The sequence below is a fragment of the Pongo pygmaeus genome, chromosome 20 (assembly GCF_028885625.2).
Source record: "Pongo pygmaeus isolate AG05252 chromosome 20, NHGRI_mPonPyg2-v2.0_pri, whole genome shotgun sequence".
Classification (NCBI taxonomy): Eukaryota; Metazoa; Chordata; class Mammalia; order Primates; family Hominidae; genus Pongo; species Pongo pygmaeus.
This window is the reverse complement of record NC_072393.2, coordinates 60983070-61009382: the sequence shown is the minus strand read 5'-3', so window position 1 is coordinate 61009382 and position 26313 is coordinate 60983070. Positions and strand designations below refer to the sequence as shown.

General features: G+C 47.0%; 1 protein-coding gene across 5 annotated transcripts; it reads right to left on the bottom strand.

The window, feature by feature from the left end:
* Positions 1 to 4577: 4577 nt before the first annotated feature.
* LILRB1 (leukocyte immunoglobulin like receptor B1) lies at positions 4578 to 25855 on the bottom strand. Of its 5 annotated transcripts, none has more exons than XM_054463770.2 (17): positions 25420 to 25855; positions 11800 to 11864; positions 11511 to 11627; positions 11038 to 11119; positions 10842 to 10877; positions 10370 to 10657; positions 9920 to 10222; positions 9396 to 9692; positions 8838 to 9140; positions 8468 to 8518; positions 8129 to 8179; positions 7400 to 7513; positions 6973 to 7015; positions 6856 to 6893; positions 6552 to 6604; positions 5509 to 5667; positions 4578 to 5429 (listed from the first exon to the last, which is right to left on the bottom strand). In XM_054463770.2, exons 3-17 carry the CDS (start codon positions 11511 to 11513, stop codon positions 5283 to 5285), a joined length of 1968 nt encoding a protein of 655 aa, XP_054319745.2. In that variant the 5' UTR covers positions 11514 to 11627; positions 11800 to 11864; positions 25420 to 25855; the 3' UTR covers positions 4578 to 5282. The 5 variants fall into 5 exon arrangements, with proteins under 5 accessions (XP_054319745.2, XP_054319741.2, XP_054319742.2 ...); XM_054463766.2 differs by having other exon boundaries at positions 6973 to 7048; positions 25420 to 25854; XM_054463767.2 differs by having other exon boundaries at positions 5509 to 5664; positions 6973 to 7048; positions 25420 to 25853.
* Positions 25856 to 26313: the final 458 nt, after the last annotated feature.

Genomic DNA, 26313 nt, shown 5'->3' with positions numbered 1-26313 from the left:
GTCTCAAACTCCTGACCTCAAGTGATCTGCCCGTCTCGGCTTCCCAAAGTGCTGGGATTACAGGCATGAGCCACCGTGCCCGGCCTGAATTGTGGATTTTTAAATGTTATTTTTATATTATATAATTTTTAACTCATTAAAAAAATACAAGGAAGTCTGGCCTGGTAACAAAAAAAAAAATCCTAAAATTATTTATTTGTAAAAATGCAAATTATTTCCAATGGATTTGCATGCTCACTGGGATTGGACCTTCCAACAGCAAATTCAACACCAGGAGATACTAAAGAAATGCCTTCAGAAATTCATGGTGAAGACTTCTATGTTAATCCAAATTATTAAAGACAAAGGCAAATGACCTGGCGGCAGCTTGTCTCACACATTAAATCCAGCATGTCAGGCTTCATCTTGAGGAACGGGGAGGGATTGGCAGTAGACGCCTTAACCATTACATAGACTTTCCTTTCTACATCTTTTCCCTTATGCTTTATTTAATATAATTCAGGACATAGGCACGGGCAAAGACTTCATGATGAAATCACCAAAAGCAATTGCAACAAAAGCTAAAATTGACAAATGGGATCAAATTAAACTAAAGAGCGTCTGCACAGCAAGAGAAACCATTATCAGAGCAAACAGACAAGCTACAGAATGGGAGACAATTTTTGCAATCTGTCCATCTGACAAAGGTCTAACATCCAGAATCCACAAGGAGCTTAAACAAATTTACAAGAATAAAACATTAATAAGTGGGCAAAAGGCATGAGCAGACACTTCTCAAAAGAAGACATTCATGTCGCCAGGAAACATGGAAAAAAGCTCCACATCACTGGTCATTAGAGAAATGCAAGTCAAAACCTCAATGGGATACCATCCCACACCAGTCGGAATGGCGATTATCAAAAAGTCAAGGAGAAACAGATGCTGGTGAGGTTGCAGAGAAATAGAAATGCTTTTACACTGTTAGTGGGAACGTAATTAGTTCAACCATTGTGGAAGATGCTGTGGTGATTCCTCAAAGATCTAGAACCAGAAATACCATTTGACCCAGCAATCCCTGGGTATATACCCAAAGGAATATAAATCATTCTATTACAAAGATACATACATGCATATGCTTTTTGCAACACTATTCATAATAGCAAAGACCTGGAATCAACGATAGACTGGATAAAGAAAATGTGATACATATACACCATAGAATACTATGCAGCCATAAAAAGGAACAAGATCATGTCCTTGGCAGGGACATGGATGGAGCTGGAAGCCATTATTCTCAGCAAACCAATGCAGAAACAGAAAAGCAAACACTGCATGTTCTCACTTATAAGTGGGAGCTGAACAATGAGATCACATGGACACAGGGAGGGGAACAACACACACTGGGGCCTGTTGGAGGAGGGTGAGTTGGGACAGGGAGAGGATTAGGAACAATAGCTAATGCATGCTGGGCTTAATACCTGGATGATGGGTTGACAGGTGCAGCAAACCACCATGGCACATGTTTACCTGTGTAACAAACCTGCAGATCCTGCACATGTACCCCAGAACTTAAAATAAGAATAAAAATTTTAAAAAATTTACAAATCTTGATACAGAGTGAAAGGGAAAGGAAGGTATTTCCAGAGCCACAATTTAAAAAAAATTTTTATTATTTTCACACTTAGTGAAAGCAATTCTAAATGATGTAATTTAATTGGAAGATCAAAGAATCCAAAACATACAATGTGATATCCTTGAGGGAGGAAAAATGGGAAAAACCACATACTGAAAAACACACACACACGTGCACATGCACCCTCATAGATACACACGGGTGAGTACTCAGAATAGAAAAACCACATACTCAAACACACACATGTGAACATGCACCCTCATAGATACACACGTGGGTAAATACTCGGAATGGGAAAAACCACATACTGAAACACACACACACATATGTGAACATGCACCCTCACAGATACATACATGGGTGAGTACTCAGAATAGAAAACCACATACTGAAACACACACACACGTGTGCACATGCACCCTCACAGATACATACATGGGTGAGTACTCAGAATAGAAAAACCACATACTGAAACACACACACACGTGTGCACATGCACCCTCATAGATACATACATGGGTGAGTACTCAGAATAGAAAAACCACATACTGAAACACACACACACATATGTGAACATGCACCCTCATAGATACATACATGGGTGAGTACTCAGAGCTCAGCTAATGTGTAATTAGAGCCCATTTTCTCTACAGGGAAAGGAGAAATGAATCCTTTTTCAAAAATATAGAATTATTTTTGTAACTTGGCAACTGTGAATAGTGCTGCAATGAGCTTAGGAGTGTGGACATCTCTTCTGTGGCCGATTTCGTTTCTTCTGGGTATACACCCAGCAGTGGGCTTGCTGGATTATATGGTGGTTGCACGTTTAGTTTTTTGAGGAGCTTCCATACTGTTTTCTAAAATGGCTGTGTTAATTTGCATGTCCACCAACGGTGTGTAAGGATTTTCTTTTCTCCCCATCCTCACCAGCACTGATCTTTCACCATTCTGATAATAGGCAATCTAACAGCTGTGAGGTGATATCTCACTGCAAAATTTCACTTTCTACACATATACGTACATATATGTGTATACATATATACATAAAATACACATGCATATATATGTACATACGTATCTGCACATACGTACATATGTACTTATGGATGTTTATGTATACATACATTTGTATATATACATATACACATACACTTACATACATATAAACTTTAAGGAGCTATAACCTCACATCTGTTAGGATGGTTACTATGAAAAAGAGTGGAGTAACAAGTGTTGGTGAGAATGTAGAAAAAATAGAACCCCTGCACTCTGCTAGTGGTAATGTAAATATGAGTGCAATGACCACAAAAACACTATAGATGATTTTCAGAAGTTAACGATCAGAACCGCCCTATGTTTCAACAATTTCACTGCTGGGTGTGTATCTAAAGGAAATGGAATCAGTACGCTGAAGAGATGTCCGCCCTCCCATGTTCATGACAGCTTTAGCCACCATAACCAAGACATGGAACCCGGCCAAGTGTCCATCAGCAGGCGAATGGATACAGAAAGTGAAGCACTCAGTATATACACAGCGATAAACCATTCCACCTTCTAGAAGAAGGAAATTGTTTCATTTGTGACAACATGGATGAGCCTAGAGGACATCATGCTATGTGGAATAAAGAAGGCACGGGAAGACACCTGCTGCCTGATCTCACTTATGTGTGGATTGCCCCAGTTGAACTCATGGAAGCAGAGAGTAGAAGGTGGTCCCCGGGAGCTGGGCTGGGGTGGAATCAGAGAGCTGCATCGAAGGATACTGCATTTCAGTTAGACAGGAGGAGTAAGTTTAGCAGATCTGTTGTACAATACGGTGACTACAGTTGCTAACAATGGATTGTATACACAAAAGTTGGTAAGAAAGTGGATTTTAAATGTTCTCTTAACAGAAAGATAACTATGTGATGTTACAGATGTTAATTAGCTTGACCTAGCGATTTCACAGGATATATTAAAATATCATGTTGCACACCCTAAATATGTAGAATTTTAAATTGCTAAATAAAGTAAAACATTAAAATAAAATTTAAAAAAATATTATTTTGAAACAGAAAAACTGTAGAGTTTAAAACATGCCTTTTATAGAATGGAAAATTCTATTTTATATGTGATGACTTTTTTTTTTTTTAATTTTTTGAGACAGAGTCTGGCTCTGTTGACCAGGCTGGAGTGCAGGGGTGGGATCTCAGCTCACTGCAGCCTCCACCTCCTGAGATCAAGTGATTCTCCTGCCTCTGCCTCCCAAGTAGCTGGGACTGCAGTGTGCGCCACCACGTCTGACTAATTTTTGTATTTTTAGTAGAGATGGGGTTTTGCCGTGTTGGCCAGGCTGGTCTTGAACTCCCAGCCTCAAGTAATCTGCTGCCTCTGCCTCCCTATGTGTTGAGATTACAAGCGTGAGCCACCGCACCCGGGCACATTGCCACTTTTTCTATTCTCAAGAAACATTTGTGATGCTCTGGGTGTGTTTGTGTGTTTCGTTAGTGTGTCAATATTTGTAAGAAATCACCAATGAAGCTTTGTGAACTCCAGTTTATACCATGGGATCATTTTTATTACAGTCAATGTTTTTCACACACACACATAAACACACACACACCTAAAATGAGTCAGATTCTCTGATTACTCTTATGTTCATTATGTAAACTCCAGTTTAGAATATTTCATCTATTTAATCTGCAATTTCTAGTATATTGGCGTAGGTTTGCCACCTGTTCCATTGTTAGTTTCTGAAAACATGTGTAGGATCTGCAGGGCTGTCTGCTTCTTCACTCCCATATGGAAATGCGTGCCTGCTCTTTCTTTCTCTTGCTCATTGTAATTAGAATTCATGAGTGTAATTAATGTTTTCAAGAATGAGCTTCACTGGCTTTGTTGAATTTTCAAGCTTTGGTTTTTCCTCATGAACAACTCCTCTTATTATTATTATTATTCCCTTTCTTACGCCTTCATTTGGAATAACTTGTTATTCTTCTAAATTTCTTTTTTCTCTTTTTCTTTCTCTCTTTTTTTTTTAATTTGAGATGGAGTCTCCCTCTGTCGCCAGGCTGGAGAGCAGTGACGCGATTTTGGCTCACTGAAACCTCTGACTCCCTGGTTCAAGCGATTCTCCTGCCTCAGCCTCCCAAATAGCTGAGATTACAGGCACGCCCACCACCATGCCCCGCTAATTTTTGTATTTTTAGGAGAGACGGGGTTTCACCATGTTGGCCAGGATGGTCTCGAACTCCTGAACTCGTGATCTGCCTGCTTCGGCCTCCCAAAGTGATGGAATTACACGCGTGACCCACCTCACCTGGCCCTAAATCTCTTGTAGGAAAGCCAAGATCATTCATTTCCTACTTTTTTTCCTTTTCTAATTCATTCATTTGTGGCTTGTAGTTTTCCAATTTCATCGTTTGATGTGTAATATTTACATTGTGATTCAGTTTAATGCACTTTCTGACTTTTAGTTTCCTCAGCTACTTCATTGATTATTGAGAAGTCTGTTGCTTTATTTCAAAAATGTAGACATATTAGTTATTTATACTGCAGAATTGAGTGACCCCTAAAATTCCCAGAGTCTCCTGGCATAGATCCAGGCTGACTGGGGTTCAATGGTGTCCACTGGGGGCAGCTCCCATGCATTCCAGACTCCATGGAGTGTGGAGTCTGGGTGCCCCCTGGGCTAGTGGATGGCCAGGGTGGCGTAGACGCTGGGCTCAGCTGGAGGTTCCCGTTCCTGGGATGGAGGAGGCTCAGTTGCCTCCCGTCTGAGGGTCAAGCTGTGCAGCTGGGCGTAGGTCACATCCTGGGGGGCTTCAGATGCAGCAGCCTGCAGTGGGGGGGAGTGAGAGGGAAGGAACGTGGTGGGGGTCGGGGAGGCCTGGGGGCCTGGAGAGGAAAGGACCCACCTCAGTGTCCATCTGCCTGTCCTCTTCTGCCTGTGTGTCCTTTGTGTCCAGGAATTCCTCAGACAGTGGGGAGGGAGGGGAGGCCATTTCTCTCCTAGGTCTGGAGTGTTTCACGGGGGCATGCGTCACTGCCTGGGGGTCTTCATCGTGTGGGCTCTGCTGGAGAGAGACAGTGGTGGGGGGTGTCCTTGAGTCCCCCTGACCCCCTGGAGTCAATTTTCCTCACTGTTCCCAGGGTGATCCGATTACATCCCTTTCCTGATGGAATCTCAGGGACGCCCTAAGGCCGTGGAGGGTCTGTCCGCTCCCTCCCTGTGGTTCTGGCCCCTCCTCCTCACTCTGACCTTGCCCATTTGGCTGCAGCCTCACGCAGCCTTCCTGCAAGGGCTCGCTGCCGCCTCGGGGCCTTTGCACGGCTGTTTCCTCTGCCTGTAGGGGCTTGTCCATTAGAGGATCGTGTGGCCCCCTCCGTCCAGGCTTCTCAGATGACAGCTGAGCAGACAGCCCTGCCCTTCCATTCAGACTGGCCCCACTGCCCCACACTCTCTGCCCTTTCCCTGGTTTATGTTCCTTACAGCACATTGCACTCCTGGACATGGCGCATTTATTTGCATTTTGTCTCCCACCGTGAGGTGAGCTCAGGAGGCGGGGGCGGCTTTGCTCCCTGCTGTGTCTGCAGCTCCCACGGGGAGCCCGATCCACAGTGAGTTCCCGGGAACACTCGCTGGATGAATGAATGAAGGGGAGCCCAGGGGACCAAGGTGGTTCATTTGTTCCTCATCCTCCTGAGGCCTGGGGAGCGCTCTAACAACCAGAGGGCCAAACAGAGGATGAGGAGCAGGAAGGGGACCCAGGAGGAGGCCCACGAGGTCCCAGGACACCAGGAGAGAGTGACGTCACAGCAGGCGGGAGGCAGCGTGCTGGACAAGGAGGGGTCCACTGTGACGATGCTGAGAGCCGGGGGAAGGAGGACAGAGAAGTCCTTCAGGATTAGATCTGGCACCAGGAGGCCTTTGGTGCCCGGGACAGGGGCGGGGTCTCACCCGAGTGTCCAGCTCCACCCCATCCTCAGGCTGTGTGTCCTTCACGGTAGCATCTGCTGGGGCAGAGCAAGGGGTTCATCTCCTGGGAAGGTTCCCTGGGACCTCTCAGCCCCGCCAGCCCCTGCCCAGCTCCCAGATGGGACCACTGAGATGCAGGGAGGGGCTGCGAGGTCCCACAGTGTGGGGTGAGATCATCTCACCCTGAGCCCCAGACCCTTTCCAGCCGGCGCCCCTTTCCCCATTGCTACGGAAACTTCGGGGCCCCCATCTCCCTCCTGGCTGGTCACCTCTTCCTCTCACTCACAGGGGTTTTCTTCCTGGGCGTCGGCAGCGGGGCTGGACCTGGGGGAGGAACGGGAGCTTTAGGGGCAGTGTATGGGCGAGCGGCGGGTGGGAGTCTGGGGTCTTTGGGCAGAATTACCTCCTCTGCAGGCCTCTGTCTCTGGGCTCTGGCTCCACAGCCCCTGCAGGATGTTGGAAATCAGCCTTTCTCTGGGCTGGGGGAAGAAGGACAGAGCCTCAGCCCTGGGAACATTGGAGCCCCCTGCCCCGCACACACAGCTCGAAGGTGAGGAAGGAAACCTGAAAACACTCCTGCCTCCATGTTCCAAACGCCTCATAGGATGGATGGAGCCTGGAGGACACTTTACATTTGTAGATGGGACTGAGCCCGGAGGACACTTTACATTTGTAGATGGGACTGACATTAAGTGCTTTCTCCATTCTCCTGGTGAGAAATGCTGGAACAGTTTTTCAAAGCTGCATTTGCCCAGTGGTTTGGATTCTTTTTGGCTGTGCCCTGAGCCCACCCTCGGTCGGCCCACAGGGTTCCCCCATTCCTTACTCACCCGATGTCCAGTGTTTGCCCTGACGTCGATGTCGGAGGACGAGGAAGAGGAAGAGGAGCAGTAGGACGAAGGCCACCAATACACTGGTCACAACCCCCAGGTGCCTTCCCAGACCTTGAGCACAATGATGTCAGGAATGGGGGTGATGTCATTGAAATGAGCTCCTTCTGTGCGCAGGTGACTGCTGGACCTTCTATTCACCACCTCCAACCCCCACAACAGTCATGCAGCACAGAAACATCCACCCCACCCACTTGACAGATGAAAAACTGATGCTCAGTGAGGGGAATTGCCTGCCCCAGGCCCCCAGCCAGGAAGCGGCAGAACTGGGAAGGGAGCCCGGGATTCTGACCTGCAGCCCTTGTTCCCTGCACCAGAGCTGAGCCCCAGAGCTCCAGGGAAAGAGCCTGACCGTCCTGAACCACGGCCCTGCTCCGCTCCCCTGCCCCAGGTCACCGTCTCTGCTGCAGGTGGGACAGGATAGGCCCCCGCGGAATCCGGTCTGGGAGGTTCCCTGGGAGGCCTCCTCTCCCAGGAGGTCACAGCTGGGAGTCAGAGCTGAAAGGAGCTTTCCCACCCGCAGGCCCCTCTCCTTTACACTTGGAGAAACTGAGGCCCAGGCAGGGGAGGGGCCCGTCCACATCGCCACCTCCAGAGGAGCCTGAACCTAGGACAGAACCCACCCCTGCCTCCCCTGGACCCCGCCCACCTCCCACTCAGAGCCCTCACCACTCTGGGGATCCGACCCCGTGGGGGTGACGGGCTGGTCCTCAGGGCCTGCTGGGTCAGGACAGGGCACTGAGGGCTGGGGCTCCCTGCTCCCCACGTCAGCCCGGCTGCTCCTCCCCCAGGCTGGGCTCCAACATCTCCCTCTGCCTCGACCCCCCGCCCCTCACCAGCCCAGCCTCAGAGCCCCTGGGAACCTGTGGCCCCTCCTCTGGCTCTGCCCAGCTCCCTGGAGGGAAGCTCATGCCTGAGTCCTTGAGGGGAATGGGATCCTCGGGGAGACCCAGGGCTGCCCTGGGGGAGGCCGTGCTCCCTCTGAGTCCAGAAGCCTCAGTGACTCACCAGGTATGGAGGTGGGGCCTGTTGTGGGGGAGCTGGCGCCCCCAGAGGGTCCTGGGTAAAAGAATGAGAGGAGGCTGAGGAGCCAGGGCTTCCCTGAAGTCTCCACCTCAAACCAAATTTCTCTACATGGGCCCTGTGGCCTCCCCAGCCTCTCCTTCCACCCACCTCTCCTGTTCATGATGCTGGCGATGCCGCTAAGGGTGGGCATGCCTTAGAGAGAGCCGTTCTCCCCCTCCCCTCTGAGGGGTGAGTCTGCCACTGGCTGAGATCCCTCAGACCCCCGCTCACTCTGTTCCAGCCCAGAGCTCTCCTGGGGGCAGGGCCTGAGCTGAGCCTTTGAGCTCAGAGAGGACATGGTCCGGACCCTCACCTGAGACCACCAACCCCAGAGGGTCACTGGGGTGAGACAGCAGGTAGGGGTTGGAGCTGAGTGAGCCGTAGCACCTGTAGGTCCCCGCGTGGGCTGAAGTCACAGGACTCATGGGGAATTCAGCCTGGTACTTAGGATATTCATGTATTGATCTTAGACGGAGGGGGGCATCAGCTGCCCCCGCCTTGGTCAGAAGGAAAGTGTGGAACTGCCACCATGACCGACACAGCAGGGTCACATTCTCTCCTGAGGACACCGTGGGGCCCGGATGCAGTGAGATGAAGGGTGTGTCACGGATCTGTCCTGGGGAGAAGAAAGATGGGTGAGGGGCTGCCCCACCTTGTTCTGAGCTGAGACCTCCCCAGGCTTCTATCTGGGACCCTCAGTCTCTCTGCCTTTGTTTTCTCTGAGTGTCCCCCTCCCCACCCATCCCCTGTCTCTGTCTGTCTCTCCCTCCCTTGGGCCCCCCACCCCTCATCCCGGCCATCACCACCTGGGCTCCCCCGGCAGGGCCTGTGCAGAGCCTGGGTCCCTGACTGAACCCACTGGGCTCCTCACCTGCTATCAGGATGTCCAGGGGGTCACTGGGGGCCGACCACTCGGAGGAGACGGTGCGTGCACCGTAGCATCTGTACTGGCCCCCGTGGGAGCGGCTCACAGGGCCCAGGGTGAAGTTGGCCTGGGAGAGCCCAACCTGGGGCTGCCGGCCAGGGCGCTGGAGTAAGTCACGTTCTCCCTCCTTGTACAGAGCGAATCTGTCATAGCCGACATCAGAGCCACACTGGAGGGTCAGGCTCTCCCCAGGGGCCAAGACAGGGCCTGGCTGCACTGAGAGTGATGGCTTCTTAGAAACGCCTGGGAAAAGGTGGTCATGGTTTCCAGACGCCGACCCTCAGGCTTCCCCACAAATCCTCCCTCTTCCCCGGGGGCCTCACCACTGCTGATCTTCCTGTGTCTCTGGCCCCAGGAGCCCTGAGCCCTCTTGCCCCAACATCATCCCACCTGGAGCTGCCCTGAGACGCGGCTCCTCCCCATCTGCCTGGAGACTCAGGGAACTCCAGGCAATGCTGTGAATTTCTCACCTGGGACCAGGAGCTCCAGGAGATCACTGGGTAAAGACCACACATAGGGAGAGCTCGACTCATAACCATAGCACCTGTACGACCACCTGCGACTTGGGCTCACGGGGCCCACGGAAAAGATGGCCCAGGACCACCCACGGGTACGGGGCTGAGAGTTCAGGCATTGTGGGTGTTCATCTTCTGCTTCCTTACACAGAGTGAAGCCACCAAATGCCACCTGTGAGACACACTGGAGGGTCACGCTTCCTCCTGAGGTCACCACAAGGCTGGGCTGGGCTGAGAGGGTGGGTTTGATGTAGGCTCCTAGGAGAGAAGGAGGCACCGTGTTAAATGGGGCTCACACCTCCCACATCATCCCCAGGGCTGGGCTGTGAGAGGGAGACGCCCCTGAGAGCTGACCCCCTTCCTGAGGGCAGAGCCTGTGGCTGGGACCCCTGAGTGTCCTCTCACCTATCACCACCAGCTCCAGGGGGTCACTGGGCTCTGACCAGCCTGCAGTGTGGCTACCGTAGAAACAGCCATACCGCCCTGCGTGTTCCCAGGTGATGGATGGGATGGGGAACTGGCCCTTCTTCACAAGCCCCTGTGGGATCCGTGTAATCCAGCGTGCTGTTTTCTTTTCTCTATATAGATGGTACTCCTGGGTCTCCTGGCTCCCCTGACACCTGAGGGTCACGGGACTCCCCTGGGTGATCACAGAGCCTGGCTCAGCCCAGAGGGTGGGCTTGGGGAGGTGCCCTGGAAGGAAATCAGACGTCGGATTCTAACTCATTTCCCACCCAACCCAACAGATTCCAGCTCTCAGTCCAGGACCCTCCAGACGCCCCCATCAGAACTGCTATTCCACATCCCCAGCTGCACAGAGGTGGCCTCTTGTCCCCATTGAGGAGGAGGGACCTGGGAGAGCTGGGGACAGACTCACCTGCCTGCACGTGGGTCCTGGGGCCCAGACTCAGCCCTGGAAGAGTTCTCTGTGAGAGATTTGTCCCCTGAAGCCTGAGCAGGTCCTCCCCTCCCTGGGATCTTTGTGAGCCCCTGGGGTCTCCTTAGAGACAGAGTTTTGCTGTGGGATCAGGTCTCTCCTAGGTTAGAAGCTCCCCTCCCTCTTCAAATCTCACCGAGACAGATCAGGACTGTGAGGATTGGGGTCATGGCGTCTCCTCCCACTGCCCTGCTCTGCGCATGGATGAGCCCTTGGTGCTGGCAGGACAGAGACACACAGGGTGTGGCCAATCAGAGGCTGGGTCCTTCTTGTCATGGGGTTTTGTCATCTGCAGCCACACAGGAAGTGGAACTGCCCTCCCCAGAAGCCTGGCTCTCATTCCTTTAGGGCTGAGGTGAGGGTAGTCACTAGGCCCTCTGCATCATTTCAGACAGTAATGGGCCATTTCCTGACCCCCAGCCACTGTCTGTCTGGTTTGTTTTCATCCCACTGAGAGCTGGGATGTAGCAGCAAATAAAACTGGTGCCTTCCTGTGTCTGTCCTTCCTGATGAGGGTAGCGGAGGCATCTCCTTCCTTCTCACAGCCTCCCCCAAGCTCTCCCTCTCTCCTTCAGCCCATCCATCAGCTCAGCGTTGTGGGGTCCTTACCATGGCAGTCGTCTCTCCAGCCCTGGAGATGCTTCAAGGAAGATCCAGGTCCATGCTGCAAGCTGACTCAGATCAGCAGAGACGCACCTGACACCTGGCTGTGCTGTCCAGGCTGAGCTGCATGTGGCAGTGAGCACAGAAGAGAAATGCAGGGAAATAAGGGAAGAAAAGTTAACTTCTTTCTTGACACTGGATTGTGGGTTTTCTTTCAACCAAATAGTCCCCTCTCAACTTCCCCCTTTTAAAATATTTTGCTACCGTGTCCACCCCCACCCCACTGAGAACAAACCTCTGAGTCTTTCCTGCCTTCTCGGTGCCCGTTGCGTCCTTGGCCGTCCCTCTGCACCTCAATCCCTGTTCAACGTTTTGGGAACAATGACTTATGTTTGAGCTTTGATTTGGGGAGTGGGGGAAGGAGCTGATATTTATTCAAAGACTGGTTATCATCCACTGCCTACGTGACCTCGGGCGGTAATGAACCATCTCTGAGGCTCAGATTCTTCCTTTGCCGACTGTTGTCACAAATCCCACTCATGACAGTGGTTGTGGGGTCAGTGGTGCTGGAACATTGGGAGGGGCTCATTTGTGCTTGATTTCCAGACCAGGGTAAGACCTGAGGTGTTTGGGACATGAGAGGATCTTGGTGTTGGACTCCACAGTCTACGTAGGTGATTGATGTGTCCACTCTGGATCTCACATCCGACTCTAATGGATAGATGTACATGTACTATTTCTGAAATACTCAGAGCATCAATGTCATGAGTAGAAAAAGAGGTGTGGAAGTTCCCAAGTGTAGATGGATCCACAAGGAAGAACAGAGGCCAGAGGTGAGATGCCACAGGGTCCCGAGACCATCAAGGGCTCATTAGGGTGGAGGTTTCCACCACTGAGTGGAGCCGGGAGAGGAACCTCGGGATCTGCAATAACAGTGAGGGGCTCAGGGCTCCAGACCAAGGTGGGAGACTGCGTCCTCTAGCTACACCTGAGGCTAGAGTGGAACCCAAGCAGCCTAGGGGAATTCCCTCAAGGGAGTACACCAAACCGCCCAGTGATAGAGCTGCTGGGATTCCAAAGAAAGAAGCACTAAACACCAGGGTCTTCATAGAGCACTTATTAGGGGGACTGCCACAGAGTGGGGTGCCCTTGTCTCCTTGCCCAGTGTCTCTTTGTGGATCTCAAGGATGTGCTTCCACATAGCAGCATCTTCTTCAGATGGACAAGGAGACACTGGGTGTTCTACCCAAAGCTTTAACTTAAAATAAAAATAAAAACAAAAATAAACCCCTAAAGAACATGATCTCTCAGTACAGTTGTTTCTTGGGATACACAGGCAATTCATTTCAGTACCCTCTACATGTACCAACACCTGCTCATCCTCCAGCCCTGACATTGTCTCTGCTCGGCCTGCATATAGGAAAAGTCTGCAGTTCATATACGCAAGTCTTGCATCCCATAAATGCCATAGTTTTGACGCCCGTTTGGTTGAAAAAAGTGTGCACATAAGAGACCCCAGGAATTCAAGGCTGTGTTGCTCCAGGGTTGCCCGGATTTTGAGTGTATTTGGGAGTGAGAAGCAAGGATTACAATCTGGAGTGCATGGCATGGCAAGCCACAGTGTGTCCGGAGAGGAAAGTGTGATGTTGTGATATATGCTGGTTTTCACCCGCGGTTCCTGGCTCATAACTCCCATAGCCCTTGTTACAGTCTTTTGTTATAACATTGGCTGTGCTGGGCCTCAGGGGAGGCCTCTGACCTCCTCCTGCCCTTCCTTCACCTGCCCAAGGCAAGACTCGAATGTCCCTGCCTTTCTGATGGTGGATCTTAAGACCCTCCCAGAACACGGTCTCAGCCTATTCCTTGTGGGAGGAAATGGTGACGTCATGAAGCTTCATAAAAACCCAAGAGGACTGGGTTTCATGGGTTTCTGGGTGGCTGAGCATGCGGAGGTTCCTGGAGGGCGACACCCAGGGAGGGTATGGAAGCCCCACGTCCCTTCCCCCATGCCTCCTCCTATGAGTCCTTTCATCTGTGTCCTCTGCAGTGTGCTTTGTATTCAACCAGGAAACGTCAGTGTCCCTGAGTTCTGTGAGCTGCTACAGCAAATTAATCAAACCCAAAGAGGTGGTCACAGGATCCCCAACTTGAAGCCTGTCAGTCAGAAGTTCTGGAGGTCTGGACTTGGGAATGGTGTAGGGGGGCAATGTTGGGGACTGAACTTTCAATCTGTGGGATCTGGGACTATCTCTGGGTAGACAGCATCAGAGCTGACTCAGAGGACACTCATGTAAAAAGTAAAGTAGAGGGTCTTCTTTGAAGACTTTCCTCCCCAATTTAATTAGGAATAAATAATAACTTCTCTTAGAAGCAAAATTTATTCAAAGACCTGTGCTAACATTCTCAAATATCTGCTAGCTGTGATAAATAAATCAATGTACTTTATGTTATTAGCCCCCACAATTTAGCCTAAATATTTGCCCTGGCATGCTTATACTGGTCCAAGCAAGCATTAGGTCATAGCCTGTTCCTCTTCCTTATTTGAAGGTGTTTTCACCTTTCTCAGCATTCCACAAGTTACTTCCTCCTTCCTTTGTTCTCCTCTACCTTTGCCTCTTTTCAAAAGTTCTAAGTTACTAGCCAATCGGGACAAATACAGAGTGTGAGGTCCCGTTCCAGCCAATGGAAACTGGACAGAGCAGTAGGGTGGATGTGTCAGGTTATAAATGACCCTGTCTCTTTTGTTTTGTGTACTCTCGCAGCAAAACTGCTGGCGAGCGTACCCTTGCTGCAGAAAGTAAAAATGGCCTTGCTGAGTAAATTAAATTTATGTTCAAGTGCTATTTCTTTACAGCACTGGGGAAGAAGCATTTAAACACTCAGCTGGTGTCCGCTACTGGGTCTAGGAAAAAACATCCCACACATCTGGTCCTAGAAGTCTTCTTCTGTGTTGATGATTCCTGTGGTGTGAGAGTAGAGGAAAAGCACCGTAGAGAGAGCTCTCTGACATAGAGAGGTAAAGGAAGTTCTTATCAGCAACAAGAGAGAGGCTGACAAAGCTGCTTAGAAACAGAGTTCTCTGGTTCCGGAGGTTCAAAGCCAGAGTTGCTGTCAGTCCATTGGAGGAGATGCCATTGCTGGGCAAGTGTTCTCTCGAGAGCATCTTATCTGAATTCCTGACGTCCTAAAGACTATCTAGTGATAAACCTTGTCAAAGCAGGAGATGGGTGAAGGACATGGAAGAGCTTCTTGTGGGGTTTTTAAAAAGTCCTTAGAAACAGTTCTTACCTGAGAGCTGGAAGCATGAGCCTCCTCTCCTTCAGGCCTTCTTGGCCCTGTGTGGTCTGAGCTTGACCAAAGTAATCTCATCCTTGCACAGATGACTTTCCTATTGGGAGTCTGCAGTGAAGGGACTGGCTCACAAAGTTTAACCTGAGAGTTTCAGGAATTTGGTTCAGGGGAGGGCTTGTTTCTACCTCTTTAGCAAAAGGGTTAATTTTTCAGTGTTTTCTAAAAATAACCTAAAGTGCTTTATCAGTACTTGGGGATGCTCAAGACCTCAGCTTGGGTTCCAGCCTGCAGGTGAAAATATGCATCTGTCCAACTCACAGAGCAGTCATGGCCCTTTGTCTCTCTCTCAGAACAAAGCAAAAAGTGGAGGAAACCATGGGACCTTAGAGAGACTGTTGTTTCCCCTCTTCTGTGTTTGTGGACAGACCCTGGGATAGCTCCCCTCAGTGACCCGGGCTACACTCAGCACTGAGCCACCTTCCCAGGTGTGCATGACACAGACTCGCTTTATCATTGCTGGACCGGGCATCTCTCGCACATGAGTGTGAGGCTCACATGGGCCCCACCATGCAGGACGCAACACAGAGCTGATTCTAAGCTTGGGAGCGTGGACACCTCAGGGCAGGAGTGGCTATAGCAATGCCCTCATCAGCTTTCCTTCCTGAGTCAGCCCTGGGAGAAACTGTACGGAAGATCACGTGTGTGGGAGAAAAACTCACCCAAGAGAAATAAAAATCAAAAAGTCCATTACAGAAAAAACAGGCAATTATAGAAATGAATTAGGAAGCTATTGTGAGGTGAAAAATAGTAAATCACCTCAACACATTTAGAAATAATTGCATCAAGAACAAGACACAGCTGAAATGATGAACATTGTATTGGTGTGGAATATCTATTAAAGTTTTCACTAGTCATCAGAGAAAAACTAGAAATGAATAAAGTAGAAAACATAATTAATGCACACAAGAAAAGGAATGAGAAGAGGAAACAGATATCTTTCTATGGATCACACTTTCAGAATGAAGGAAATAAGGAGTATGTTATTCAGTAAATACTTGCAAAGAAAATGGTTGACATTTTTACAGAAATGAAGAAAGAACATGAGTTTAACGTGAACAAATTCATAAATAACATCAATGTCTTAACTATGATAGAGTAAAAGATACCTAGAATAGAGTAAAAGTAATTTTAAAACTCCTGGAGAAAATGAAAATTATTCTCCAATGAAAGACAAGCACACTGGGACTGGATTTCCCAAGAGTAAAAAGTGACAAGAAAATGACTGTGGGCTGAAGTTCAAGTTGCTGAGTGGAAAGAGCTGGAGTGTGCCTACTCACAAAGAGGATCCAAAATAGCAAATAAATACCAACAGGTCAGGTGGATCTTCCAAGAGGATGCTGGGGTTCACCTGAGAAACATGAGGACATGGAGAGAAGAGAAGAGAAAAGGTGGGAGCCAGGAGAGGCTCCTAACACGGGGAAGGGGTGAGTGAGTGAGAGATTCCCTAACACGGGGAAGGGAAGGGATGAGTGAGTGAGAGATTCCCTAACACAGGGAAGAGGTGAGTGAGTGAGAGGCTCCCAATACGGGGAAGGGGTGAGTGAGTGAGAGGCTCCTAACACGGTGAAGGGGTGAGTGAGTGAGAGGATCCCTAACACGGGAAAGGGAAGGGATGAGTGAGTGAGAGATTCCCTAACACGGGGAAGGGGTAAGTGAGTGAGAGGCTCCTAACACGGGGAAGGGGTGAGTGAGTGAGAGATTCCCTAACACGGGGAAGGGGTGAGTGAGAGAGAGATTCCCTAACACAGGGAAGGGGTGAGTGAGTGAGAGGCTCCCAATACGGGGAAGGGGTGAGTGAGTGAGAGGCTCCTAACACGGCGAAGGGGTGAGTGAGTAAGAGGATCCCTAACACGGGGAAGGGAAAGGATGAGTGAGTGAGAGATTCCCTAACACGGGGAAGGGGTAAGTGAGTGAGAGGCTCCTAACACGGGGAAGGGGTGAGTGAGTGAGAGGATCCCTAACACGGGGAAGGGGTGAGTGAGTGAGAGGCTCCTAACACGGGGAAGGGGTGAGTGAGAGATTCCCTAACACGAGGAAGGGGTGAGTGAGTGAGAGGCTCCTTAACAGAGGGAAGGGGTGAGTGAGTGAGAGATTCCCTAACACGGAGAAGGGGTGAGTGAGTGAGAGGCTCCTAACACGGGGAAGGGGTGAGTGAGTGAGAGATTCCCTAACACGGGGAAGGGGTGAGTGAGTGAGAGGCTCCTAACACGGGGAAGGGGTGAGTGAGTGAGAGGCTCCTAACACGGGGAAGGGGTGAGTGGGTATGAGGCCCCTGGGATCCACACCCCTGTCTTGGCCCTTTACAATCCTGGTCACGGGAGAGCCCCTGACCCCCTGACCCCCGTGGCCTGCAGAGGCACATAGGGAGCTCCTGGAGATGATGCAGAGGCGCCTCCGGAGCCCACGTGGAATCCCACAGGCTTCTGACCCCTGAGCTGCCTGGGTCCAGCTGCCACTGCCTTAGCAGGGAGGGAGCGGGCCAGGCACCTCTGTGGGCCCCAGAATAAGTATGACAGCTGGGGCACAGGAGCAGCCAAGCTGAGCACCACACAGCTCCCCACCTCTGTTGCTTCCTGCTAAATGGGGCTTCCTTCCTGCTAATGGGGCTTGCCAGCTGCAGGGCCCCAGTGCACCCAACCTGCCCCCACCTGAACATCGTGGCCCTGGCTCGGTTCCTCTGAAAGCCCAATGCTCAGAGGCCCCTGACAAGCCCTTTGCAGTCACGGCCACCTCTGCCTCCACCCCTGCTGCCCCAGGCCTAGGGAGGGTGTGGGGAGGCCTGGCACTTTCGTGTGTCCCCAACAGCAAAACCGAGTGACGCTTCTTCAGGAGGGAAGTGTGAGCAGGCCCTGTGCCCCACAGCTGCCAGTCTCCAGTGCCCCAGCCGAGGGGCCCTGCCCTCCCTAGTGACAGGCCCACAGCACAGCCGCCCTGCCCCCACCTGGACATTTCGGCTGCAGCCCCCAGCCCTTCTGAGAGCCCAGTCCCCACAGGCCTGTGATCTGCCCCCAGGCTCTACCATCTGAGCCTTCTGCCTGTCCCGCCTGAGGGTTCTGCCTGTGACCTGGGGACCAGCCCATCCCTCCCCATCACAGCCAGCACCTGAACCCCGGAGCAGCCGAAACCCAGTCCAGCCCCTTCAGGACTCACACGCGCTGTCCAGCCGGCCACCTGGGGGTCTGCGATCCGGGAACTGCCTGCCCTTTCCTACCCTGTTGGTACCTGACCACTCGCCCCAGGGCCTGAGGTCGGGCCCACCCAGCCAGCAACAGCACCACAACTGACGTCCACTCTCCCATCCAGAGAGGCAGAACCCCCACATCCCACCTACATGAAGCAGCTACCACGTCAGACAACAGACAGCCGCTCAGGGTCTGCACTGGGCTGAGGGAGGAGGCTCTGCCTTGGAACCAAGCCTGCAGAGAGTGGCAAGGCCGGTGTTTCCCACGGCTCCCAACCACACTGTGGCCTGGGGGGAGACAACGGTGTGTGTCTGAACTGAGACTCATGAGCCCTGGAGCACGGGTGTGATAGGGAGACAGACAATCTTCCTCCCTGTGGGACTGGAAGTGGGTGTAGTTCCTTCACCTCCCGCAGAGACCTCAGGGTATTTCACTAGGAGCTGCTCCAGGCGTGTCCATCAGGACTAGTGCCTGCACTCATCACTGGGATATCTGTAGGCAAGCCAGGGGTTCCAGCTCTGCCCAGCTGTGTTCCCTTGCCCCTGTGGAACACAAAGCTCAGGGCACCTGACACTCCACGGTCCAGCCCTCCCCCTGAAACAACAGTCAGCACCTCACAGGAAACACACCAGGTCCATATCCACCTGCTTGTGCTGAGGGTGGCTCTTACCCTTAAGCACCATCTCCTGGCCTGCAATTTGAGCTGCAAAGCCCAACACAAACCCTGCTGCAGAAGCGCCCAAAGCTATGGAAAAAAGCCAAAAGACCCTTCCCAACGTGCTCTACAGTCACGCTCCCTGTGGGGCCAGGGGAAAATGTGCAAAACGAGTCCCATCCAGATGAAAATAAATTCGAAGAGAGTAAGTGGAGGCCTCTCCAGAAGAGAAGGAATCAGTGTAAGGATTCTGACGCCGTGAAAAATCTGAATATTGTGGCACCATCAAAGGATCACACTAGCTAGCAATGGATGCTGAAAACAATGGAAACTCTGAAAGGGCAGATAAAGAATGAGATTGAGACAAAAAACATTACAAAGAATCAGTTAAATAAAAAGTTGGTTTTTTGAAAGTATAAGTAAAATTGACAGATGGCTAACTATACTAATCAAAAAAAGGAGAAGATTTAAATAAGCATGATCAGAAATGATAAAGTTGACATTACAACCAATGCCACAGAAATACAAACGACCATCAGAGACTACTATGAACACCTTTATGCACGTAAACTAGAAAACCTAGAGAAATGGATGAATTCCTAGACACATAAAACTTCCCAAGATCGCACAGGCAAAAAATAGAAACCCTAAACAGACAAACAACAAGTAACAAAAAAGAATCAATACTAAAAATCTTCCGGCAAAAAAGCCCAGGAACAGATGGATTCACAGTTGAAATTTGCCATACATACAATGAAGAGCTGGTGCCAATCATACTGAAAGTATTCTAAAAAAATCAAGGCGGTGGGATTCTTTCCTAACTCATTCTATGAAACCAATATCACCCTGATAGCAAAATCAGACAAGGATCCAACAGAAAAATAAAACTACAGGCCAAGAAACCTGAGGAACATAGGTGCAAAAATCCTCAAGAAAATGCTAGCAAACAGAATCTAAGAGTGTATCAAAAACATAATTCATCATGATCAAGTTGGCTTGATTCCAGAGATGAAATGATGGCTCAATACATGCAAAGTCAATAAAGGTGACTTATGACATAAACTAAGAACAAAAAGCATATGATCATCTCAATAGATGCAGATAAAGCATTCAAGAAAGTCCAATATCTCTTCATGATAAAATCCCTCAACAGACTAGGCATGAAAGAAACATACCCCAAAATAAGAGCCTTATATGACAAACCCACAGCCAACATTAAAATTGAATGGGGAGAAGTGAAAGCATTTTCCCAAGAAATGGAACAAGACAAGGATGTCCACTCTCACCACTCCTATTCAACACAGTACTGGAAGTCCTAGCCAGAGCAATCAGGCAACAGAAAGAAAGAAAGTGCATCCACATTGGAAAAGAGAAAGTGAAATTATCTGTGTGTGCTGATGACACGATCATATACCTAGAAAACCCTGAAGATTCTTCCAGAAGACTCGTAGACTTGATAAGTGACTTCAGTAAAGTCTCTGGATAAAAAATCAAGCTACAAAAATCAGTAGCTTTTCTATACATCAATACCATTCAAGCTGAGAACCAAATTAAGAACACACAAACACAAACACACACTGAGGAGTATATTTAATCAAGGAGGTGAAAGACCTCTACACAGAGAATGACAAAACGCTGATGAAAGGACTTGTAGGCAACACAACCAAATAGAAAAATATTCCTTGCTCACAAATGGGAAGAATCAATATTGTTAAAATGACCATGTTGCCCAAAGCATACTACAGATTCAACACAATTCCTATCAAATTACGAATGTCATTTCTTTAACAGAATTAGAGAAAAAGCAATTTTTAAATTCATTTGGAACCAAAAACCAGCCTGAACAGCTAAAGCAATTCTATGCAAAAAGAACAAAACAGGAGGCATCACATTGCCTGATTTCAAGTTATACAATAAGGCCATAGTAACTAAGACAGCATTTACTAGTACAAAAATATGCACAGACGTCAAGGGAACAGAATAGAGAAACTAGAAATAAAGATACATGCCTACAACATACTGAGCTTTGCTAAAGTCAACAAAGTAAACAATGGGGAAAGGACACCCTATTCAATAAAGGATGCTGGAAAAACTGGGTAGCCATATGCAAAAGAATAAAACTGGACCTTTATCTCCTACCATGTGCAAAAATTAACTCAAGACGAATTAAAGACCTCAATGTGAGACCTGAAACTATGTAAATCCTAAAACAAAATTTAGGAAAAACTCTTCTGGACATTAGTCCAGGCAAAGAACTTATGGTAAAGACCCTTAAAAATGCAACAAACCCCCAAATAGACAAATAAGACATGATTAAAATTAAAAGCTACTGCACAGCAAAAGAAACAATCAACAGAATGAACAGACAACCTACACAATGGAAGAAAATATTTGCAAATTATGCCTCCAACAGAAGACTAACGTCCAGAATCTGCAAGGAAGTCAAAGAATTCAACATGAAAAAAAAAACCACAAACAACTTTATGGAAAACTGAGTAAAGACCATCAACAGACATTTCTCAAAACAACAAATATAAGTGGCCAACAAACACATTAAAAAATGCTCAACATCCTTAATCATCAGAGAAATTCAACTTAAAACCATACTGAGTATCAACTTACACCAGTCAAAATGGCTACTTTTAAGAAGTCAGAACCAACAGATGTTAGCGAGATACATGGTTGGTAGGAATGTAAATGAGTTTAACTTCTATGGAAAATAATATGGAGCTATCTCAAAGAACTAAAAATAGAACTACCATTTCACTTAGCAATCCCATTACGTGGTATCCAGCCAAAGGAAAACTCATTATATTAAAAAGACAATTGGGTCGGGTGTGGTGGCTCACGCCTGTAATCCCAGCACTTTGGGAGGCCAAGACAGGCAGATCACCTGAGGTTGAGAGTGTGAGACCAGCCTGGGCAACATGGTGAAACCCTGTCTCTACTAAAAATACAAAAAATTAGCTAGGCATGGTGGCGAGCACCTGTAATCCCAGCTACTTGGGAGGCTAAGGCAGGAGAATCGCTTGAACCCAGGAGCCGGAGGTTGCAGTGAGCAGAGATGGCACCATTGCACTCCAGCCTGGGCAACAAGAACGAAACTCCATCTCAAAAAATAATAAATAAATAAATAAATAAGACAACTGCACTCACTATGTTTGTTGCAGCACTATTCACAACAGCATAGAGATGAAACCAAACTAAGTGTCCACCGACGGTTGATTGATTTTAATAGTTACTTGGTTCATATGCTTCATACGCCAGCCCTACCTGGCTCGCATACAAAGCATATTCACTGCTTCATCTGGGATGCTGCACTTGTTTTATAGGGAGAGTTGGCTAGTCCCCTTCTCAGGGCCAACAGACCTTTCAGTGGCGTTTGTCTGGTCCACTAAGCTGGTTGTTCTCTCTGGAATAACCTCCTGTGCATTTGGATCTCATATACTCATTAGTGATTGTTTAATAGTGAGCTACAGGTCCTGCATCAATCCAAACAAGCTCTTAAATTCTGAAGCATTTAAAATTAAGAATGTGGGTGTGAACCTGGGAGGCAGAGCTTGCAGTGAGCCGAAATCGCGCCACTGCACTCCATCCAGCCCGGGCAACAGAGCGAGACTCCATCTCAAAAAATAAAAAAAAAAAAAATTAAGAATTTGGCCCTTAAAGTGGTTATTTTTTACAATCTACTATATAGATTATTTTTAAGAAACTGATGATAACAATCTAAAAAGTAGAACAATTCCTTTGCATTATACCCTCTACTTTTAATAGTTACTTGTTTTTGCCCTTCCTCTATATCAGCTATCTTCTTCATAATCACAGGTCTCAGAGTTAACTTTTGTTGTCCTGGCTAAATTGTTCTTTTTATTTAGTTTTATCTCCGTAATTTTTTCTTCATTTTAAAGCAACTCTTAAATAGTTTCTTAACTAGAAAAAAACCTACTTTTTTTTTTCAAAACCCATATCCTTGTGTTTTATATGCGTCACCAAAAACATTTTATACTCCTACTATTTTAATTTAGTAACCCAAATTTCAAGTGAAAAAAAAAACGAGGTTTAACGTAACATAGCTCTAATTACTGGAGAGAGTTTTAAGATTAAATTTACTAAATTAATTTTACTAAATATTAAAGTTAGGTGAATTCAAAGGCATCTTAGCTAGTGTCTGCCAATCTGATAAGCACTTACTTTTTTTAAAAAAAGACAATTGATGAGCTGTTTCATGTAGTTTGGTAGTGAAATATCACTTCCAGATAATACATATGAAGATAGAGATATAACGGGCATACAGAATAAAAAGAGCAGATCTAAAAGATATTTCATTTTTCTGTTTTTAAATAAAAATTCCTCTCTTTAGATAATTAATAAAAGTTACAGAAGCCAACACAAGGTGAAGGAGAGAGCTATCATCTAAGGCCTGTCAAAAGAGAAAAAGCCGAACTTTGATACATTCATCGGAAGAATTTCAAAAAGACAGATTATAGAATTTAAAAATTAAAAACTTTTTGCATTAAGAATAAGTTAATATTTTAGTAAAACCTTGTTTTAACCAATTATTTAGTTTTGTATTAGTGTGTGTTTTTTAAATATCAAAGACCCATCTGTAGAATGACTATTATAATTTATTTTTTAATCATAACCAACTACATTACACAACCTTTCCTTTTCAAAAAAAAGTCTTATTGTGACTTACAGAGACCACTTACAACATGCTTAAACTGCCTGTTTTGTCCTAAATATCCCTCTTTCTTGAACTATCAGTTGTTTTATTTCAGGACAAAAATTCACTACATAAGGCACTTTCTTGTGTAAAATTACTTTCCTTTTCATCTTTTTTACCAAAATCCCTCTTTATATTTATAACTGTCTTTACATCTCTTATTTCCTGGTTCCATTTATCTTGTTTTATACACGACTTTTAAAAAAGCTTTGAATTAAACACAGATATTTATCTTTTAATAAGAATTGTTTTTTAAAAAATGTTTTCCTTCCAGCATGGCACATGTATACATATGTAACTAATCTGCAAAAGAAAAAAAAAAAAAAAAAGAAATGTTTTCCTATAATTTTTAAATTATAAATTACCCAGATAGTCAATTAATATCTGTTATTTAATATAACGTTAGATTGTAAATTATGTGACAAGTGTGTTTATAGGCATTTATTCCATTGCATTTACCTGATAAATTTATTTAATAGTTTACCTAGATTATTTATGAACCCTGTGACAGTCATCACTTAAAGTTAATTCCCTGTTAACCAATGTTATAAACTATGAATTTCAGGTGTTTACCTAAGTAAGGGAACTTATGGTTAAATATAAAGTAATTTTTTTAACCAATATCTCAGTAGTTCGCTGTTTTCATTTAACCAACAATATTACATGGCTTATTTATTAAAAATTATACCAGCAAAGATCATTCTGTTTTGGGCTGGGTTTATAATTTTGTTTTGTGTGTGTCAGGCTGCTCTTGAACTCCCAACCTCAGGTGATCCACCAGCCTCGGCCTCCCAAAGTGCTGGGATTACAGGCATTAGCCACCATGCCCGGCCAGGTTTATAGTTTTATAACCCTTATGGCAAATCTCATACTATTCTGCAGGGATAAGCACAAAACCACTTGTGCAATAAATGCAAACAAAAACGCTAACAATTCTTAAGACATTTCCAATCTTATTTTACCAATAATTTTAAAGCCAGCTTATTTATTAAAGATTTTACTTAAGTCAGGTGAACTTGAAGAAGAATCTTGTTCTGATAAAGTATTTGATTTAAACACTTTTATTTTCTTTAAGCCAATTAATTAGAGCTCTTTTGTATATTTTTAGTAGTGAAACATTGTGTACACCACACACAGATTCGTGGATGCATTAGGCATGCTGATAGAAGTACATCTTATAGATTCAAAAAACCTCTTTTTTTTTCTATCTCAAACTTTCAAACTCTTTTTTTTCTTTTTTTTTTTTTTTTTGAGGCAGGGTCTCACTCTGTCATCCAGACTGGAATGCAGTGGCACGATCTCAGCTCACTGCAACCTCCATCTCCCATGCTCAAGTGATTCTCCTGTCTCAGTCTTCCAAGTAGCTGGGATTACAGGAGTGTGCCACTACTGCCTGGCTAAGTTTTGCATTTTTAGTAGAGACAGGGATTCACCATGTTGGCCAGGCTGGTCTTGAACTCCTGATCTCACGTGAGTCACCTACCTCAGCTTCCCAAAGTGCTGGGAATACAAGTGTGAGCCACCGCGCCCAACCCTTTCAAACTCTTCATAACCTGTTTCCTTACCCCAGGCAGTTGTCAGCTAAATAGCCCTAAATTTCCATATTACAGGAAACAATTTTTAGGAGAAAAAAATCAGATAGCAAAGCTTACATCTCAAAGTACAGAGGAAGAAGTCTGGTGTGTTAGAGGGAAATTAAAATGGGTTCATTGCCAATTAAACATAAAATTATAGAAATCTATCATAAAGGCTTTTAAACACACACACACCACACACACACACACACACACACACACACAGACATCCTGTAGCTTTTACTTCAAAACTCTAGCCATGAGATATTAATATAAATTTACCAGCTTGCAAAAAAAAATTTGGATCTAAACAGTGGTTTTTGTCTCAGTAGAAAAGTAACAGCAGATGTAAAGCAGGCAGAAAAGAAAATAGAGGAAGAGAGAACTTAAGAACTCTATAGTGTGCAAGCCGCCATTAGGGCTCTCTTACCTTGATGTAAATGTGCACAAAGACCATAATATTTTTGTTTTACACAAACTCCAGCAAGTAGAGGCGCCATAAAACCAATGGAGTGCCCACAAGGGGGTCACTTTTCTTGCTTTCTCCTCATTCTTAGATTATTTGTTTCCCACTTTTTCTTTTCTTTTCTTTTCTCTTCCTCCTCTCCTCTCCTCTCCTCTTCTTTTCTCTTCTCTTCTCTTCTTAAAGGAGGAAGTGAGCTGTGGGCTAGAGGTTTGTGCAGTGGGTCACAGTGTGCTGGTTGTGGGTGGGACTCCACAGGGTCTCACCACTGAGTCATTTCTCCCTTCTCATGTGTCTCAGTTTCTCTCTCCGAAGGTCTAAGCACCTCCAGGAGGGCTCAAAATGCGGAGTGACCAGCTCCCATATGTGCTTCCTGAACAAACCTTTTTAAAGCTCATTTTGTTGGGTGTTCCCTGTCGGCCACTCACATCACGGTGGGGTCCACCCACCCCCAGACACTCCCACAAGCTCCCCTCATCACTTCCCACATTTCGGCTGGGAGGAGCAAAATGCCCTTTCTTTTTTAAGCTGAGGAAACACAGTCTCTCATTTCCCTATGAAAACAACAGTTCAGTTCCTCATGCAAATGTGAACAGACAAGCCAAATCGAGATTAATTTGGGGAGAAAAGCAATGGAGAAGACCCTTTAGAATGTATCTCCCAACTAGAAGTAGGATCCTTAAACAACAACTTCCTAGAAAGAAAAAGAAATAGTAGCTCAGAATAAATAAAGGGCCGTCAACAAAAGGGAGGTCGGGGCTCAGGAGGACTTACCACTTCCAGCAGAGAAGAAGCTCAAAATCCTGGAGGCTTTCAGTGGGCCCCTGCTGGTACCTTAGCTCCAGGTTGAGACAACTCCTT

Coding starts and splice junctions, on each gene's coding strand:
- LILRB1 (XM_054463766.2), bottom strand. Junction 8,519..8,837: donor TCTGGGGTTGGTGGTCTCAG/GTGAGGGTCCGG, acceptor TCTTTTACCCAG/GACCCTCTGGGGGCGCCAGC. Junction 5,430..5,508: donor ACAGGCAGATGGACACTGAG/GTGGGTCCTTTC, acceptor CCCCCACTGCAG/GCTGCTGCATCTGAAGCCCC.